Raw genomic sequence first — 20231 nt, forward strand, 5'->3', positions numbered from 1 at the left:
AGACGAGGGCCATGATGGCGAAAAACATCAACATCAAAATGTCCACCATGATGGAAATGGTGTCAGGGATGGACGGAGAAGGTGCGAGAAGGAAGGAAGGACGGACGAACGGGCAGCTCGATTCCGGCGCGGGAGAGTTCGGCAAAGATCGGCACAGCTCGGGGAGCGAGACGGCCCCTCTTATGCCCCTCCCCCCTCCTCCTCCAAAACAGGAAGTGGATGTACGGAATTTTCTTTTGTCCCATTTTGACCTCGCTTGTAGAGTTTCAATCACATTTTTAACATCAACATTAAACGTTCATATAGTCAAGTACAAAATAATGAAGTTTAATGCGGTGGTGAACTAAAAAATAAATAAATAAAAGACTACGCTACACGTAAAAAAGAGAAAGTATTCTATGATATACATCCCTTAGCAGTTACAGGGCCAATTTAACGTAATTAACTTGGCCTTAATCTAGATTAGATTGTGTGTAACATTGAAGATTTAAGTTTATTGGGTGACATTTAAAAAAGGCCTTGCCTTAAGGCAGGAGATAAATAATTTTTCACAACAACTATGGCTTTTATTGTGAAGTATATGTCATTCTATATTCAAAAACAAACACTTTTACTTTGAAATGCTGTGCAATACCATCCTACAAATTGTTTCTGTGATATTATGAAATATCGTGATATGATTTTGAGCTCATATCACTCCCTTTACAACAGTTTGTTTTTCTCAAACCGATTGTTTTTTTACTCAGGTCGAGAGATGGCCACCATCTTTCTACAGCAGCCCAAACCAAAGTGCGTGTGTTTCACATTTCACATGCACTTGGGAAATGGAGCGGTGACGTGAGGAGTCCAATTATTTACAATCTACAGTCTCACCATTAGATGTTAGTAATTCTAACACACTGAAACTTTACACAAGAGATATAAAACACAGATTTGTCTCACATCAGTAGCTATGTTATCTTTTTGGTGATTGGACTAAATACAAGTTTTTCCTGTATTGTAACCATACAACATGTTATTCCGGGTTGATCCGTTGATGGTCTAAAAGGACGAAAATATCTGCTCTGCACATTAACAGATGCGACACAAACAACAGCCTGAGAAAAATGACATTTTATTGAATCTGCAGAATCATAAGTAAAATTTGAAGTGCTGTAACAGGGCAACAGGAGATGATATCAGGTCCTTAGTTCCGAGTTTGTATTCCAGTATGAGTTTTGAATACACATGTACTGTAGGTCAATATGCATACGGTATCTTTATTTTTATTTTTTTACATTTAAAAAATAACAAAATGATATCAAAAACAAAATGATTTAAAGATGGAATGCACAAAACTGGTCTGAATGCTAAACCTGCAGATGTGGATTACATGATTTCACTCTGCAAAGTCTACAGTATATAACCATTATCATAGAAGCAGGGGGGGGGTTGACTAGAAGCACAGGAGCCAGCGATGAAGACTGCAGGAAAGAGGGATGACAGCAGATGAGTGGACAGGATACTAGACAGAGACTGAACGGAAACAGGGTTATGATATGTCGTTACGGTTCAGTAAACGAGTGACGCCAGAGCAGAAGAGCAGTATTATCCAGGTCAGACAAACAACTTGTCCTGCCTCACAGTTTGGGAGATATCGAGAGCAATGAGGTTGCTGCTCTCCGTCGCCCCCTAGCCAAGCACAATTGCATCATCACGCGGTCAAATTTGACCTTGCCTTCACACACACACAAAAAAAATCCCCATCCTGAGCCACATTTACACGATGACGCACACCGTCTTTGGCCACGCTTTTATTTCATCCAGGCCACACACGCGGATCGACGACGACCCGGGACAACAGTAAGTCTAAATGGATAAAGAGGCTACGAGTGTGAGTAGCTTTGTTATTAAATTAAAACCGAGCAAACATCATAATTCAGGAACATCGATTGAGTCACTTCAAGCGAAACCTCCAAGTCCAAGTGAAGCACACCAACGCGAGTGACAGTTTGATGATGGAGCATCTGCTTTGCACATAAACTAAAACTAGCTCAATGCAAAATACAGGCCTACATACTGTACAGTGTGTTCATTCATTTGTGTTTGGCAGACTGTTAACCAGTTTGAGGTGGTAGTAAATGATTTTCATGAGCACGGTCACAATTTATCACATTAGAAAGTTGCAAAACATATTTTTCTTTTCTCGTACGAATGTTCATCATCAACTGACAACGTGCACCACACTGAACGTCTCCATGAGTCAACTTCTATGATAAAAGCTTCCCCCTCTGCCACATTCACACAAAGAAAAAAAATGAGCCGCTTTTTTTTTTATTTCTTTTTTTTTTGTATCTGCAGGCCCAGAGCACCAAGACCTGTAAAACATGTCCCTAACTCCACTGTATGATTCATATACAACTGTACAATGTTGTCTAGCTACATAGTGAGAGCCTTGTTTCTTTTAATAAAGCTGAAATATCCACGGGCCCCCCCTCACCCCACCCCACAGAAACACCACACCTGCCCTGATCGCTTGTGTCCGACAATCACAGTGCACAAGGGAGAATGGAACAGTGAGGAAAAAAAGGGGGAAGAGGTCGGTATGGTCATGGACAAATGTTTTTGACTATTTACACCACCGAGAGATGGTCAAGTATGTTTTTAAAAGTCTGACGACGTCCTCAAAGAAATACAGTATTTAAGCGGCGGAATGATTCAGCAACCAGTGACTTTAATCTTTTTTCTGCATGTGTTGGTGATAAAATAAAAAGCTTTAGTCAAATATCAAAAATAAATGACAATTAATGGGATTCAAATGTTTGAAGGGCCAAAGCATTGAATAAAACCGCATTCCAGGTGCTTTTTTAATAGCATCTTTCTCTAACTGTTTTTGCAGAAGCTCCTGAATAACGAACAGTACTAATGAGTTGGTCAGAGACTTAATGTGGGAGCATTTCGCTGCCAGCACTGTTCTGGCTTAAAACTGCAGGCCGATAAATCCCACAAGTGACCCAAGACTAGGACTTCACAAGACCAGAAAATCCTCTGTCTTGATTCATAAATTGTGTTGCTGGTTTATTTATTTATTTATTAATTACACTAACATTTTCCTTTAAAAACAATATCAAGAACAAAAGGATGAAGAATGAAGAAAAGCTTGAGGGGGAAAAAAACATCAAAGACATTCACCAAAGGCAAAGTTCCACCATTACATTAAATTGGGGGGGGGATATATTGGAATGTTCACTCACAAAAAACAGTGGAATGAATTTAAAATAAAAACAAATAATTGAGATAACAGTTGTGCTTGGCCTTCTGGTTTTGTTTTTGTTTTTTTTTTTAAATGTGTTCTCTTTGATTCAAATTTTGGAGCAAAAAGGGAAAGGGACTGTTCCTGTTCCCGTCACCTTCAATAGTTCATTGTGATTCTTTGTGAGGACTGAAGGCATTTAGGCTGCAAGAGGCAGAAATAAACATGTAAAGACAGAACATCCACACCAACTGAGGTGGTGCGTTCAGTGTGGCTGCAAGACGTGGACTCATAATTTCCCCTAACTTCTCCCTGATCCCTCCTGTACCCGGCGCATCCAAGAAAGGCAGCAGCCACAGGAGGTGCTCTTCAGTTAGGCTGCTATTCCAGTTTCACTACAATACCCACAATGCAGTGCTAAACACATGGGCGGTGCCTCGTTGAGCACAAGAGTGCGAGATGTGTGTGTGTGTGTGTCAGTCTATAAATATATTAAAATCCTCTCTGTTAAGACTGAAAACTGGCGCTGATTGGGTGCAACAGGGTTAAAGGAATGTACACGAGTTCCAAAATATTCAAGCCTGGTTCTGACTGAGATTCTACACTGTGTTTCCAGTCTAGCCAAGATCACGCTGCAAAAAGTAAAGAAAGGAAAACACACAACAAATAATATGAATGTCATCCACCCACACGTCAAACTTCACTTCCTCCACAGCATCATGTCTACAGATGTGGGAAAAAGTCGGGCTTTTAACATTTGTTTTTCTTTCCTTGTTTCTGCATGATGCGTCAGGGTTGTTTTAAGTGCTATAGCTGTGATGCAGCTGTGTAACACGCCATGACTCTCCCTGACGTACTGATTGGCGAGCTTTAGGTTTTTAAGACTTTTAAATTTTCCACTTGTGACAACGTGAGAGTGGAGCCAGGGTTAGAGGAAAAGGATGAAGATGACACGATGATGGCACATTCAGAACAGAGACGGACGTCGGCACAGACAGACAGACAGACAGACAAACAGACAGAGGGTGTCTTGTGGGCACGCTGAACAGTGAGAGCAGAATAGAGAAGCCGGGTGGGGGGCGGGGGGGCAAATTCTCACAGGACAGATTAAGGAACAAGAGTAAAATCAAGAGAAAGCGGCATTAGAATGAGATGGCACTGGGCTTTTCCGTTCCTTCCTTCCCTCCCTTTCTCTACCTCCTCCTCCTCCTCCCTCTTTTTCTTTTCCTCTCACTCAGATGGCCTCCACATAGTTGGCAGGCAGCATGCCCTGCTGGCCGGTACGATCCACACGCCCGTACATCCAGCCCTCGTCGATCGGCTGCACATCTACAATCACATCCCCCTCCATGAAGGACACCTCGTCGTCGTCGTCAGCAGAGTAGTCGTACACTGCCCTGTACCGCTTCTGTGGACACACAGACGTCATCACATCACTCAAAATCACCATCATCACCATCATCATCATAAATGTATAGAGAGAAATGTGACACCACATTATCACTGCAGTGTGGCAGATTCTGACGATTCTGGACATTGAACAATGTGCATAAAAAAGCAGCGCAGATGAATGTTATTCAGTATTGGACTTCTATTGATCCTGGGCTGGGATATCCAACACGAATAAGTGGTATTGAGACATCCCTGATCTAAAGGTCATTGTAAACACTAAGGTAAACTGAAATAAAATGCAATGATGATTTTCATTATTGAATGATCTGTCGAGTGCTTTCTAGATGCATCAGTGTTAAAGTCCTTTGGTCAACAGATTGATCACTTCATAGGCTTTTTGACAATTTACTGACAAATATTTCTTGTTCAACCAGAGTTCCGACAGATGTCCAGCAAATATTTACTGTTCTGAAACAAATAAAATTGCTTATTTCATACTTTTTTGCTTATTTTAACCATAAAAAGGGGTCATAAAATGTCCTGTAACTAAAATGTAATAGTGCTTTTGCCCATTTTTCCAGAATAACTTTCAATATCTGGCAGTTATTTACAACTTACTGCGTGTTTTACTGCATCACTTTTTTAACAATTTAAAATGAAGAAAACCTAAAGGTTTTATTGAGAAACGACACTGTAGTTGCACACGAACAACACATTTTGTGTGTCAACTTTGAAAGTTGAACAGTATACAACATTTAAAATAACATATGTTTGAGTTGTTGACTTATGTACAGGTGTTCTCCTCTTGGGCTTGTGCAAACGTGTTAACATTAATCTTTAAAGTCGCAAACATCATTATTTTCTGGAATGTAGAGCAAATTGCAAAAACTCTCCCGACATTTTACAGTTTTTAAAATTCATCAATCTGTCTTTTCATGCAACAAACGAGGGGGACCTACCCCGGCACTGGGAGGAGGGCCAGCGGCCGCCTGGCTCACCGGTTCAGGAACAGCGTCATAATTGAAGCTCTGAGGTCCTGCAGGGGGCTGGTGAGCTGCTGGTAAAACAGAGGTGAGACAGGCGGGTAAATTCATATGCAGCAAACATTTCCTCTAATGACAGCAGCTAACTGCTAATTAGAACTTGCAGCGCATACATTGAAATCAGAGTCATTGCCAGGTGTGTTTACTCCAGCCTGCAAGACGGCGACAGAGCGAGGAATTCAAAAACATGGCAAGTCAATACGTGTATCCAGCAGCTCCAGATTTCCCTGTTACCCAACCTCGTGAACAATGCCTAGCTGTGTTTAGCTGTGAGTCATTTGTGTTTAAGATGCAGACCTGCAGCTACACTACTCATCCAATTACTTGGAAGTAACTTTCTGACGTGATCCCTTATAAATGCCGCTTCTCTTTCATTACTTTCGATGTTGCCCCGGTCGGAGATTGAACAAACAATTTATTTTGGCTCGAGCGATGAATTAAACATTTTGAATGAATTACTCTGGTGAAAAACACACACACATACACTGCAGCTTCTGCAGCAGCTGAGTGGGTTGAGCACAGAGAAGAGGTCGATGAACAAGTTAAAACCAAGATCCCTGAGTGGAGTGAACTCATGCAGCCTGTGGCAGTGAAGGAGCCAAACATGAGGCATGAGAACTGAAGGGAAAGTTTCATACTGTACTCGCTGTACCTTTCTCACAAAAGCTTGTTACACAGCCGTACAAATAAGTAACTTTATATATTGAATGTTTTGAGAGATTTTGTTGCAATGATAAATTCCCACTATGTTAGGTAGATTGGACACTGAAATTGACCGTAGGTGTGACGGTCAGAGTGAATGGTTGAATGGTTGTTTGTCTCTGTAAGTGGCCATGCGATGGACTGGTGATCTGTCCAGGGTGTACCCCACCTATCGCCCTATGTCAGCTGAGATTGGCACAGCATCCCGCGCAACCCTGGGTAGAAAATGGATGGATGGATGGATGGATTTATTTTAAGGTAGAAGATCCGTTGGTAACCCTTAAAAGGGAGAAGCCGAAAGAAGGAGGTTTTGTCCCTATCAGCCGATCATATCCCAACCCGTTCTTTTCACTATAGAGTATCTGCCAATAACCAAGTCTACTCTGATACTTTACTGATATTTGCCTTTTTTAAAAAAGGTCAGAGATTATTCCTGAGTGAAATTAAGGGAGAAAGAAGAAGAGACTCCTGCAGCAAGGCTGCAGGGACCACTGGGAGAGAAAGACAGAGGACAGAACATGTCAATCAACAGTGACCAAAATAGTGAAAATGTTGTCTCTCTCCATGTTTGTTAAACAGGTGCTTTAAAATCTGAACATTTATTTTTATTGTCTGTACAATCTCTCTCCGAGTCTCTGCTTTGGTACACAACAAAACATGGGTATTTGTCACCTCTTTAGGGACATTTTCTTGCATAAACACAGTCAGGACCAGCAGTTCTCATGAAGACCGAAGCCTGGCTCGAATGAGGTAGAACGATATTTAAACTAAGAAATAAAGAGTGGTACGGTTAGGGTGAGGCATTAACTAGTTATGATTCACATTAGCAATAATGATTTGTTTAGACTGCCCAGATGAATGAAAGTCAATGCCGTTTCCTAAGAAGAGTTAGCTGCACAAAACCTGTGTGTGCGCGCTTGAGTGCTACAACACACCAGGCAGAGAGGGAAGAGCCACAATGCGTCTACCTCAAATAAACCCGTGCTGCAGTCTGCAGCTGTGAGACATCAAGGTTCTGAGCATGTGGAAAGCTCAGTAGCTGGAGTAAACGATCAGAGAGAGGTGATCAGTATGATTGCCATGCATTAAAAAAGCCCAGTTTAGCTCTGATCCAACACTCATCCCCAATAAATGTGTATGTTTTAAAGAAGTTTCTGTACTCTTAGATGCTGTCCATCCTCCCGCCTTAGCACGCCCATCTGCTGCCGCCTCTTCAAAATGATCAGGGCTGGGGTGACTTGGCTGATATGGGGCCTCTCCTCCCATCTTCCTCTTCTCAAACTCTTCATGGTACCTAATCTGCAAGAGAGAAACAAGGATGATTCACAGAAAAGATAGAGAATCCCTCTTCAACTACGACAGGATTTCTCCTGGTTCACCAGATTCAATGAAGGGCATTTTAAGACCTTGCTTTGAATTATTATGTGTATAACTTGACATTAGTGAACATTATAAAATGAATACCGCCAAATATCATGAATAAATCATTAAAAACAATGTGGAAATGGATAAGCAGCAGGATTATTAAGAAACTGGTGAAACAATTTAAATCATATCCCATTCATTTTAGGTCAGCATATAATTTCTATATATTTGAGGTTTAAAAAAAATAATATAGGAGATGCATATAAACCCCACTCTACAAGTAAAATTATTGTCCAACTGCAAGATGGAAAAAAAATATTTAGGTAAGAGCTTTAAATCTACAGGTGTATTTTTCTCCAGTTCTTTTTTTCAACCACCAGGGGGCTCCCACTTGTTCTTGCTTGTTCCAACATGTCTGCATTTGTGGAGATGAAGGTGGGGCGCACAACGTGCAGCAAAGCCTGCAGGAAGCACCTTGATGCTGACAGGAAATGACATCTCAGCGGCCGGAAGTAGTGTGCGCTCAGAGTTGCATAGCAACCGTTAACGACACATCATGGAGGGAGGAACAGGTAAAAACGAGGGGGAAAAGGGAACAGACTACAGAATGAACCACCTAAATACAACAGGAAACACTGAAAGGACAAAGTGGTGGGCAATCATATGACTAAATACAAGTGTGACTTTATTCAGCCATAATACTCCATTTCAGAATTAAAGGCTTTGTGAATTATAGGTGTGACAAAAAAAAAGAAAAAAAGATGACATGATCCCCTTTAACCTCTGTAGCTGGTGCAACAAAAGGCAGCATTCAGTGACACGACATGAAACAGAGCCACAATGATGGAGCCAAGTCTGACTGATTGCTCTATGAATACGCTAAATAACCCGTCCCCTTAATACCAGGCTGATACCAGACTGACTCACAGTGTCCCAGTCAAGATTTACAACTCTAATTCTGTCTCCGTTCAAAGAGCCCACTGTGCCGGCAGCAATTACAAGCAGTGTGTTCACAGGACTGGATGGGATGACGGAGTGTTAGTGCAAAGACAGTGGAGCGAGTGAGTGAGTGACTGCAACACAGTGGCTGCTCTCAAGTGCAATATGCTGCGTGAGAGAGAGTGTGTGTGTGTGTGTGTGTGTGTGTGAAGATGATAATTCAGGTTTGTTTTGAAGGAGCAGGTTGAGCGGTGCTTCTTTTACAGGAATTGTCTGGCACCGCTGCTGTTGTGAACTGGTAGACAAGTGGACGTGAATGAAAAGGCTCCACATTGCTGACATTCTGAAAATGGCGCCGGATCAACTGGTTTGTTTCCGAGTGACAAGCGGGGAGGACGGCATTCATCTGAAGACAACACTGACTGGATGACTGCAGTCAGATGACGTATTTATCAGGATGACACACGCGACCATGAAGTGCCCAAATCAGTTCTCCCAGAACGCACTTGTTGTCTTGACGTGGCTCGTCTGTGTGCACCCAAAAATACGTAACATATACGTGCATCGCTCAACCATCTAGTAAAGTCCCTTGATCTCAGTCACGTAGGATCTTTCATCCCACGAAAGCAGTAATTATCCATCACCCTCCACACTAATTATGCCATTAGTGAGGCCGGTGCCGGTCTTGTGTAAGGACGAATGTTTTGTGTCTGACTGAGTGTGTTTCACATGCAAATAAAAGCCTTTACCGCTGAATTAAACCGTCTGGAGACACAGGTTAAACACTGAGTGCATTGCTCCATCGCTGTTCTGTATTTACAGCGCAATCGCAGATCAATAACAGGAGGTGAGGGAAAGAGGAGGCAGCGTGGAGGCCATCGGTCCACGCAGAAAGGGATTTGAGGGAAATTCTATTACAATAAACGAAGAGGAGACATTGACATTTACTAGTGGTAGTGACTCAGTGAGAGGATGAGAAACAAAGACTTGATGAAGAACACGATAAAGCTTTGGTTCTTAATCTAGTAAAGCTCTGGGGGCTGACGTGATGGTGGCAGTGCGGCCGATCTCAGGAACAATGAACTCTTTAAGAAACAGCAAATCTGAAAGCTGTTAGTTTCTACTGGTAAGTCTGTAAGTGCTAACATTTGTATTCTGCCAGGTCTTTTACTTGCACAACAGATTAGCTTGACCTGGCCAAAAGCTGGCTTTGATTATCTCTAATTCTCAGTTGCCCTTTTCCGTGAATTTCAGAAACAATCAATGAACTTTTACTAAAAGAGGTTAGAGTCAATAAATTCATACCAGGCCAACAACACTTTGTCTTTGTTTTTGAGCTCATCTGTTGTGATTGAGTGAAATGAGATGAACACCATCCATGTGGGTGGTGGTGGTGCATGTGTTGACTGCTTTGTTGAAACTTACATTGCTGATTTGATCCTGCGTTTTCTTAATTCTCTGCAACTCCGGTGTGTCAGCAACCACGCTGAAACCTTTTCCTTTACTCTTCTCAAATTCCTCCTTGTAGAGAACCTGGAGAAGGAAATTGAACCACAACAGAAGTAAAAGAGATGGTTAAAAATGCAACAAAAAAAAAGAATAACTGTCAAAATGAGCAGCTTCAATGTGTTCTTGTTTGTCAAGATGGAAACATCATCATCATTATTATTATTATTTGTAGACACATTCTTTACATACACATCTTCTGCTTTCTTCAAAAATAAAGATTACAATGCTTTATCAACCGTTTCTTTGGCATCAGGGTCCCCCCTAATAAGTATCTGAAAATGGCAAACGGCAAATGGATCTGTTGCACGTTTTAATGAGCTGTGTGTTGGCCCGATAAAATACTTTTATAGCAGCAGGAAAATGTTTTATACCATCGACTTCATTGCTGCTTGACACCATTAGATACCTAACATGAAAGCCCTAAATGTCACCTCTAGTCAAACGAACACTCTGCTGATGTTACTTCCGAGCTGACGATTGCCTTAGAAGATCATCCTATATTTTTATTAGACTTTAAAATGCTACTGTAATCATATTATTCTTATTTACAGTATTGGTTTGGTCCTTTGTCTCACCATCGACCAAACGTTCAGCGACAATACAACACATTGAAATCATTTACAGCCGATACGGTACTGATATCAAGCTGATAAAACATAACAGCAAGTTATTACTGAAGAATCATGTCCAGATGAGCTGGAATTGCCAGCATTTTTAAAGGGATATTTCTGTTTTTTTGAGGTGTGGTCTTACAAACGTTGACCCGAGTGCCTGGAACACACATGGCACCAACAAACGCCGAGTGAAAACATGGTTAGACAGGAGTGACCAGCTTACAGATGCCGTGGGTAATGTGTCAATATCTCACACAGCTACACTCTGAACTACTCCTTAACAAATGATGTTCAATGTAAGGATTCTTGTTTCTTGTTGACACCTTCACCTTTTGCAGTTTTCCATTTAAACTTATTTTAAAATGACCTCAAACCTTCTTTGGCATTAGGACATTGGTATTCTAGTGTGTGCTGGGTGAATGTGTCGTAATATTTCAGCAGTGGCGGTATTTCCCTATTTTCTGATGAGCACAGCAAACCACAAAAAACTTTCTGAGGCAGAAATAATCAGTGTTTTTCTTCTGCATAAACTATCACTTGCATTTGAATGCGTTTCAAGTGTTCATGTGCTAGCAAAGTTGGGTTGGCCAATGTGTGTATAACAGAGTTTTTTGTGGTGACGATTGCTTCCTGTTTGCAGGGGCGTGACGGCTTCATATACAGGACATGGCAGCAACCATATAAGGTCAGAAGTGTGAGGTAGTGTATGACAACTAGGTTGTGTGTGTGTGTGTGTGTGTGTTTGTTTGTTTTTCCAGCCTTTGCACCCTGCTCTGACCTTAAGGGCAAAGAAGGAAGTGTCCAGCCCACACAGCATCAGATGAGTATCAGAAAAAACAATGCATGGATGTCCAACCTCACCGCTGCCCTGTGGCAGAACACTCAAACCCACAACTACATTCACCAGTCTACGAAACAGAAAGTCAGGCAAGTGTTTTTATTTTTAACCCAAAGTACTGGCGACACATTCTGCCGTTTGTGCTACAGGCCTCGTTGACACATGTCATGACATTTCAACAGGGACAAATCACTCGATTCCACCCCCTCACACTGAATCCTGCCCTCCTCTAAGAAAAGAGCCTCGCTGCACAGCATATCCGCTCCCACAATGCCCGCATGATGTCTGACATTGCTAAACACAGTGCTGACCAGTCCTCCTCTCATCCTGTGATGACACGGCTGTGATTCAGTGTGTGATGCAGTGTGATCTGCTGTCACCTCCGAGCAGAAAGTCCACCGAAAGACCAAGTTTAATCAAATCGATGATTCCAATTCCATGGATCTCAAGCATGCACACAAAGAACATTAATGTGTCCTTCATTCACAGTGTCCCCCCCATATTTTCATTTGCCAGTTCCTCTCCTTTGTCTTCTTGGAACCATGCAACACCTTCTCCTCCTCCAATCATGTCCCTGCTTTCTTTACCCACCCACACTGCCGTCCCTCTCGCTGCTGCTTTTTCATTCATTCATATTTTACTGCTTCGGCAGCAACAGATGCAGACATCCCATAGAGCCAGAGCTCTCCCTCGTAATAATCTTTCTATCTGCATCTATTTGCATTCCTCTGGCTTTCTTTCCTTGAGGGATTTTACATTTATCTCTTCCTTTTTCCCCCTGCGCTCCTCCCTTTCTGTTTTGGTGCCTTCCTGTCTCTTCTTTATTCTTCTCTTGCTCATGTGCGCCTCATTGCTCTCCCTCCTCCCAAATTTGCTCACTCCAGTTTCTTAATTTCTCTCCCTCTCTCCATCTTGTTTCATTCTGTTTCCCGCTGCAAAGTCTTGTAATGAGGTGTGACAAACCTCTACCCTGCTACCATAGCAATAGGTTTCCCGTGGCAACAAAGTAGCAGCAATGGTATGGGTTTAGTTGTCCACAGTTATCCACAAACACAGTCAACTTGTTTGCAAAGTGTGTGTTTGTCAGCAAACAGCCATCACAGTGCTAGAGGCTCGGTTCTACATCTACAAATATTTATGTAATTCGAGTGCATCATCTTGAGTTTCTATATTAATTTATCATTTTATCAATTCTTCAAAAGTTACCTGCTCGACATGGGCGCTAATCAACAGCTAATTTTCTACACTTTGTGCAACTAAAAGAATATTTTAAGCGAATTTGTTGTCATATTCACTCTGTAGGAGCCTGGACGCAAGTCCTGGACACAAAAAGGGTCACAATTTTCTTTTTCACAGGCAAGAAAATAATGGGATTACTCAAAAGTAATTACAGTCGACAGCACCATTGATTATAAACTATTTTAGGCCATTCATTTAAAGCTGTGGGCATTCGTGTCCACCGACTAATGTTCTCACACAACTGCAACTTTCATGACCACATTAGTCACGCAAAAATCTTTTGTGCAAGATAGGCTTACGCTGTATTACCATACTGTTTACCATGAATTTGATCACTGTGTCTTGGTGTATGGTGGAGTGTTGTAGGCAGTGATGGGAGGGCTGTTACACACACAATCCATGTAGAAAAACACCATCTGTCCCTCAATCCCTCAGTTATCTCCCTGCCCTTAAGACCAATGCGCTCACCCCAATACCAATCCCCCCACTCCCAGACTAACGTGTAGAGCTTTGACACCGACACTCAGATAAGATGAGTGATCTGCCTTCTTTCATAAGCCCCGCCTACTCTGGTTTCTCACTCCTCCTCTACTACAGGCTGAGGAAAAGTGTCTCCATCAACATTTTCCCGTAGATCATTCAGTGGGACCTCCACGCTGTGGAAGCCCGAAAATGACTTTATGTCAATGGAAGATTTTTTGGGAAACTGACATTTATTTTGTCTGGCTTTCCACTAACATGCATTATGTGGCTTCTTCTGTGGTTGTTTTTGAGATCACACTGATAGACAAGTTCCTTGGCTACTAAGAAACATAATAGGAGAAGTGAAACCTGACATGGCAGCCTTCATGTTTGATGAGTCTGCTGCAACAAAGCATCATTTTAAACACGCTCTATCTGTGAATCGTTATTCTTCCTTTAACTACAGGAAACCACACTGGGAAAAAACATTGTTACAAGTCTGTTGTTGAGTATAAAACGCTCTGACTCTCTGTCAGAGCCTCTTCATTAAGGCAATAACACATGACCTAGTTCAAATGGATATTTTTGGTCCAATGAGGTTTTTTTTTAATCTCACAGAATCTATTTAGGTCTTCGTGTAAGGTTCACATATTACAGCTTTGGTAAGTATATCTAGAGTTAAAAAATCAGAACTATAAACAGTCCATTTAGAGCAACAAAAGATGCTGAGGGGAAAAACAGTACATTAGCTACAGTATTACTGCACTTTGAGCCAATAAAGTGTTATGTATGGAGCTATAATCCTGTTTTGAAACCATCTTAAAAAGGCATACAAAGGATAGACCATACATACATAATTCTGATGGAAGGATTGTCCCAGAAATAAAGTGTGTAAGCTCTTCTGTCCTCAGACTCTGGAGTTTAGCAACAGAAGTCAGCCAAAATAGAGGCAGCAAATCTGACAAAAGGTTTTGTTTCAAGTCTGTAGACAAAAAAAACCCTGGGCTTAAAAAGAAATCCAAAGATACAAGAATCCAAGTCTAATTTGTTTTCCCCCAAACTAACACCACTTAGTTCCTATAGAAAAATGGTACATTTTCTGGACTACTCGTACTAATTAGGCAAACTTTCAGGCTGGTCCTAAACATAATTCAAATATGCAACTGAAAGGCATGGCTTTCCTCAAGTTTGTTACAATTACAAAGCTAATGGTTCTTATATTCAGTGTAATACACATAAACAACACTGCAATGCTTCCTTGTGTAACACACATTGTGTCTCAGCTAGTGATAACAGGAAACGGAAGAGTGTTATGAAAGTTTTAAGTAATGTTCTATTTGATAGTTCCATACTTTTTAAATTTAATCTAAAGTGCACTCCTCATATTTCAGTGCATTTTTGTTGAGTCCGTACCACACTTGACTAGGACAAAGAATCACTCAAATAAATGCAATTACAATCTTGCGCTACACTGCAACACTACAATAAAATAATACTCCATGGCCTTGCAGCTCCCACACAACCCTTTCCCACTTGTCTACTGTGAATAAATTTCACACTCGACTTCTTCAACAGGTGGGTCTTAAAGCCGTGAGCACAAAGTTATTGTGAACGTCTAAACTAGGTTCAGAATTAGACTTTGGTTTTGTGCCAGTATTTAAAGCCAGATGCAGTTTTTGGGTCAAATCAAACCAGGGTTTCCAAATCAAGTATATCTTTATATTATCTCCATTGTGAAACAATGCCAAGGTGTGGACAAACTGTGTGTGTTTGAAAATGTGCATTAGGTACAGCTGTGAATACAACAAGTAGCTACAAGCACAAAGACTTACCTGGCTCTGTATCATACTCTGCTTTTTGAGGCGGAGGTTCTCTGGAGTGTCAGCCACACAGGTGAATTTTGTCTGGGGGTAGTGTCTGTGAAATAAGCACAAAAAAAACAGTAAAGAACGTTAGTAAACCATAAATACACACACACACACACACATACACATACTAACACACAAGCAGATGCCAGTATTTGCTCAAACTCCCACTGTGACGCTCAAGCCAAGACTCTAAGAAAAAAAACACCATTACTCAAACAGTGTGCAGTCTGTGGGCCCGTAGTAGGGCATTTGTTATTCAAGGTGGTCTTGAGGTTGAGTTAGAAGCCCCTGTAGACAAAAGGCATGTCAGTAGAACACACAATGGTCTGTCAGTGGGAGCCATGGTAGTCTGAAAAAGAGGAAGTGCAGACAGGAGGTGTGTGTGGGGAAGAAAGGGCCTCAAGGTTGCAAAGTTTTGGAGGCGAGCCATAGCAGGTGTGGAAAAATCCTTCCAAGTGCTCACACATACAGTACACATACACACACACACACACTGATGGGCACGGCACTATAGGGATAACAGGAAGAGGAACAGCATGCAGCAGACACAACAGGGTCAAAGAGACAGTGGGTGAGTGTGAATTATGTCATGGGCAGCCCCCTTCAGCACAACACGAGGACCAATCTCTTTTCTGAATGGATGCTGGGAAGTTTCTTGACAGTCGCAGACCCATAACCACCCGACCTCCCACTGCTCTGTCTGAAACAAATATGACAAAGGTAAATATACAAAAAGGAAGCACGAACGCACATTTTCCATGCACACGTGCAGCACATCGAGCTTAGCTCCAAAAGCCATTCGTCATCACACACTACTTATTGATCACCTAATTTGCTGATGTACGTGCAAAGCATAAGGCAGTGTTTTTATAAACTGGAGGCTCGTGTGTTCGAGCAGCCTTGAGGTCAACAAGTAACGGTGCCAGCCAGTTCAGTGTGGTCCTTACGGCAGTTACAACATATGGCTTACATCCAGCAGGAGGGGAAGAGCCCCATCACAGCTTATCTAATATGACCTGCAGTTCCCAGCCTGCCTGCAGGGCACTGGGTGACCTGAAAAATCCTCAATCCATGGCTCTGGGTAACCCATTCAGGCAATATGTTTACGGTTTTCTTGACAACACAGAAACCAACTTGGTTGACTTGGAGTTCATCCCAAGGATATTTAGTAGATGTACTCTATACACAGTCCAATACGTGATGTGTTTCACATGAAGCCATGCTGAAAAATGAAGTATTTGCCATTTTAAATATTATCATTTGAAAACAAAAAGTGGGAAGCAGAAAAGAGCAGAAGTTGCTGTGAACCCATGACAAACCAACGCACTTTGTTCCTGCTAGCACAGGTCACACGCACAAAAACTGGTAGCTCTAATTTCCTTGATGTAAACATTACATCTGAATGTCGCCTTTCTGTTGGACAGTGAGAGGGTGTTTAACAAGCTGATTGATGCAAAAAAAATTCAAATAAGGTCATGATTTCATTGTTGAGAGATGTGCTGTTGTCCGTCTACACTGATAAACAATTATAACTGAGGTAAGACCCCATCTTTATATCAATAGGGCCAACTAGCATGACATTATAGCTACATCTGATGAGTGCACATCTATATGAAGGTAATCTTAACATACATTTTATGCTGTATACTTGAAGCACTCATACAGGCACTTGCCTATATGAGTGCACTGACAGGGTATCTTTTCCTTCTGGGGGATGTCCCTCGATCAAAGCTACCAAACTGGTAATATATGTTCATTTTTCTCTGGAGTTGGGTGTGGCTGGCCTGTGGTCAAACACACTTCCTGTCAAACCCCTGCTTATATGTTTCAGAGGCTTAAGGGCTTCAACACACTCTGCTCAGCTCAGCTCGGCCACATCTGTGTCAACAGCCTCGCTGTCGTCTTCAAACTGTCCTTGCTCTTGATGAGCAGTAGATTGCAACAGGGCTGCACACATAATACAAGCTTTGTGACTCAGTGGGATCTCAATGCGTCGTCTGTGTGTGGAACCAGACCATGCTTGGGTTCGTCTTTGACGGTATGGATGAGTCAGAAGAACACTCCACAACCTGTCATGTTGTATAACAAGGTAATAAGTCGCAGACAGGAGTGGGTGACACATGCACAAACACAGTTAGCCCAGTGAACTCTAAAAATAGGGAGTGATCAAAATGGAGGGGAGGCATGGCCGGGGTGTAGGAGGAAGGTTGTTAGCCACGCATGTGTAATCACACACACAGGCATACACAGATGCACACACACAAACCGCCTACTGTGCAGGAGGAGAGGTCTGTTTGCATTGTAGGACCAGGAGATGTGGAAAGGTTGACCCTGAAAGACCTGGAAAGGTTGTAATACATCATTCAGGTTGAACATTTTCATTAGCGTGTACAGAATATCCAACTGAAACAAGAGTATTCAGACTGAAGAGATGATGACACACACACACACACACACACACACACACACACACACACACACACACACACACACACACACACACACACACACACACACACACACACACACACACACACACACACACACACACACACACACACACACACACACACACACACACACACACACACACACACACCACAGAGAAGAAGAGACGGTAGACATAGGATTAAATAAGCTGTACATGACGGGCAAAAACGTATTATCCGTTGTATCAGAAGTTACTAAATGACTAGGTCTCTGATCCGCTTAACATGAATGCAAAAGACAAAGTACAAACAACGGATCATCATTGATCCGTGATCCGTTCGGATCAATATCTTCGGTTCGGCACACGTGTGATCCACGGATTGATTTATGAAAAAAAAAAAAAGTTGTGCGCATGTTCAGTCCACACACACACAGCTTGGTCATGGCGAGTGGAGGAACGGAGGAGCTTGAATGACCCACGTCATTTAAATCCCCTGTATGGGAGCATTTTGGCTTCCCTGTCAAATATAATGACGAAGGAAAGAGGTTTGTGGATAAAACCGTGACGGTGTGTAGGCACTGTGGCACAAGAAAGCCATACGACAGTGGAAACACATCAAGCATGGCCAAGCATTTGAACCGACATCACACAGGTGTTTCACTGACAGGAGTGAAAACGAAGGCTGCTCAACAACCGCTTATCACCGTGGCATTTAAGCAGCCCCTTGTTGCAAAATCAGACCGGGCTTAAGCCATTACAAACACTATCGGTGTGTTTATAGGTGCAGACATGAGGCCATATTAGGTTGTGCAAAACGAGGGCTTTAAACACATGCTGAAAGTGCTTGAGTCACGTTACGACGGTGCGCCGTCGCACACCCACTTCACACTTTTTTTGCTGATCCGATCCGTGACTCTGATCCGCGGAACGATCCGATTCCGTGAGTTTTTTGATCCGTTGCACCCCTAAACAAAAGACTACAAAAGAGCAGTGACATACTGACTGGTTACTCATTAACTGCATTTTAACACATGACCTCATCCTCGATTCAAGCTGGAGTGGAAGTGGAAGTCGACAGGAACTGTGAAGAACAAACCCAAATCAAGACATTGTGTGATGAGCTTTAATGTCGACACATAGCTGCCTAGAGTGATATCACACCATCCATCGGTAAGGCAGTGTCCAAGTAATGGCTGCCACAGTCTTCAGGGGAATTGAAGAATTTTACCGTCTTCTTATCTGCACTCCCAAATCTCTCACAAGCCCCTTCTGTGACTCGAGTACCTAATCAGGGATGAGATTCTCAAGGAAGAGGTGGATGGGAATACAGCGAAAAACAAACCACTCCTATATCAATTACGAGGGCCAAATATAGAGTAATGATAAAGTAGTTATACCACGGAATAATAACAGAGATCGCAGCCTTCATCTTAGCATGCCTTTCCTGAAGCGGGAGGCCCTTCCACTGATGATGTTTACTTGAACATGACTTGCTTTTAAACAAACGGAAGGAGCCATAATATACAGGCAGTGAAGGGTCCTGCTCCTGCAGGCTCAGGGAGTGGGAACAAGAAGAGTGGGAATAGAAGAAGCCACTTAAGTCTGTATAAAGTCTCACTAGGAGGTGACGTCATGTGTGGTTGTACGGTCTTCAGTGATTCCTCTGCAGCATTGTTCAGATTGAGGTGTTTCATTTTAGCGACTATCATGATGCCCTAGTTAATGCCTTAATGTAGAGGTCACAGGGTCACAGTGAGGCATTAAACCAGAAAGGAAAAACACAGGTGTTAGTAACACAAATAGTAGGCTCCTGGTATTGGCTCAATGACACACAGTTGTTGCTTTTTATTAGCAACGCCAGAGCTTGCCCAACTATGTCAACCTATATAATATCTGCTACAAAAAGGCTAATTGTGTTATGTTATTTTACAGTTCACGTGTGGAAAGTTCATTTTTAGAAATGTTTCTTTAACGTAGAAATTATTTATTACTACACCTAATCCATGAGCCACGCTCTGCTTGTATGTTGTGTTAGCTACATGTTGTATGTAACTTTTACAACTCGTTTTTTGGGTGATCTCACCTGTTTCTGCCCTAACTGGCTCTCCCACAGCAGCTTGACGGCTGCTGTCCTCCTCCTCGTCTTCTCCCTAAATCTCATTAGCTACAGCTAACCCCACCTGACCCTCTGTTGCTGCTTCAGCATACTGGTTCAAACCCTGAAATATCTAGAACTGATTTACAGGATAGCTGACCAAATAACTCAAGGCTAGGATCCCTGTTCTGCTAAAAACCTGTGGTCAAGAACGTCTGTGCGCCTCCGAAGGATTAGCAATTTGAGTCTTAGTATCACAGTTAAGGAATTAATATGAACATGGAGGATTAACAGGGAGGTTCATTGTCAGTGTGTTTTTGTGCTTGTCTATGAAAGTGAGGGCAAAGATTAGTTCAATAGAACAATAAGTGAATGCAAGAGAAACAAAGAGGAACCAAAGTTGAATGAACACAGAAAGACAAAACTATCCCTCCTGTACATTTAGGTAGAAGGGCACATTTGTAATTGGGGAACACTTGAAATGTGCCTTTTCTTTAAAAAC

The 20231-nt window shown here is 42.2% G+C and overlaps 1 protein-coding gene across 2 annotated transcripts in view; it reads right to left on the bottom strand.

The window, feature by feature from the left end:
• Positions 1–1098: 1098 nt before the first annotated feature.
• Positions 1099–20231, bottom strand: part of LOC122784960 (LIM and SH3 domain protein 1-like) — a 29134-nt gene continuing 10001 nt past the window's right edge. Inside the window, exons 3-7 of one of the 2 annotated variants that reach the window (XM_044050418.1) lie at positions 15168–15252; positions 10099–10206; positions 7530–7668; positions 5584–5678; positions 1099–4640 (exon numbers count right to left, since the gene is read on the bottom strand). In XM_044050418.1, the coding sequence (XP_043906353.1) occupies positions 4467–4640; positions 5584–5678; positions 7530–7668; positions 10099–10206; positions 15168–15252 (601 nt within the window). In that variant the 3' untranslated portion in view covers positions 1099–4466. Of the gene's footprint in view, positions 4641–5583; positions 5682–7529; positions 7669–10098; positions 10207–15167; positions 15253–20231 lie in introns of both variants that reach the window. The other variant, XM_044050417.1, reaches the window with a different exon arrangement.

Source organism: Solea senegalensis, linkage group LG19, assembly GCF_019176455.1.
Source record: "Solea senegalensis isolate Sse05_10M linkage group LG19, IFAPA_SoseM_1, whole genome shotgun sequence".
Lineage (NCBI taxonomy): Eukaryota > Metazoa > Chordata > Actinopteri > Pleuronectiformes > Soleidae > Solea > Solea senegalensis.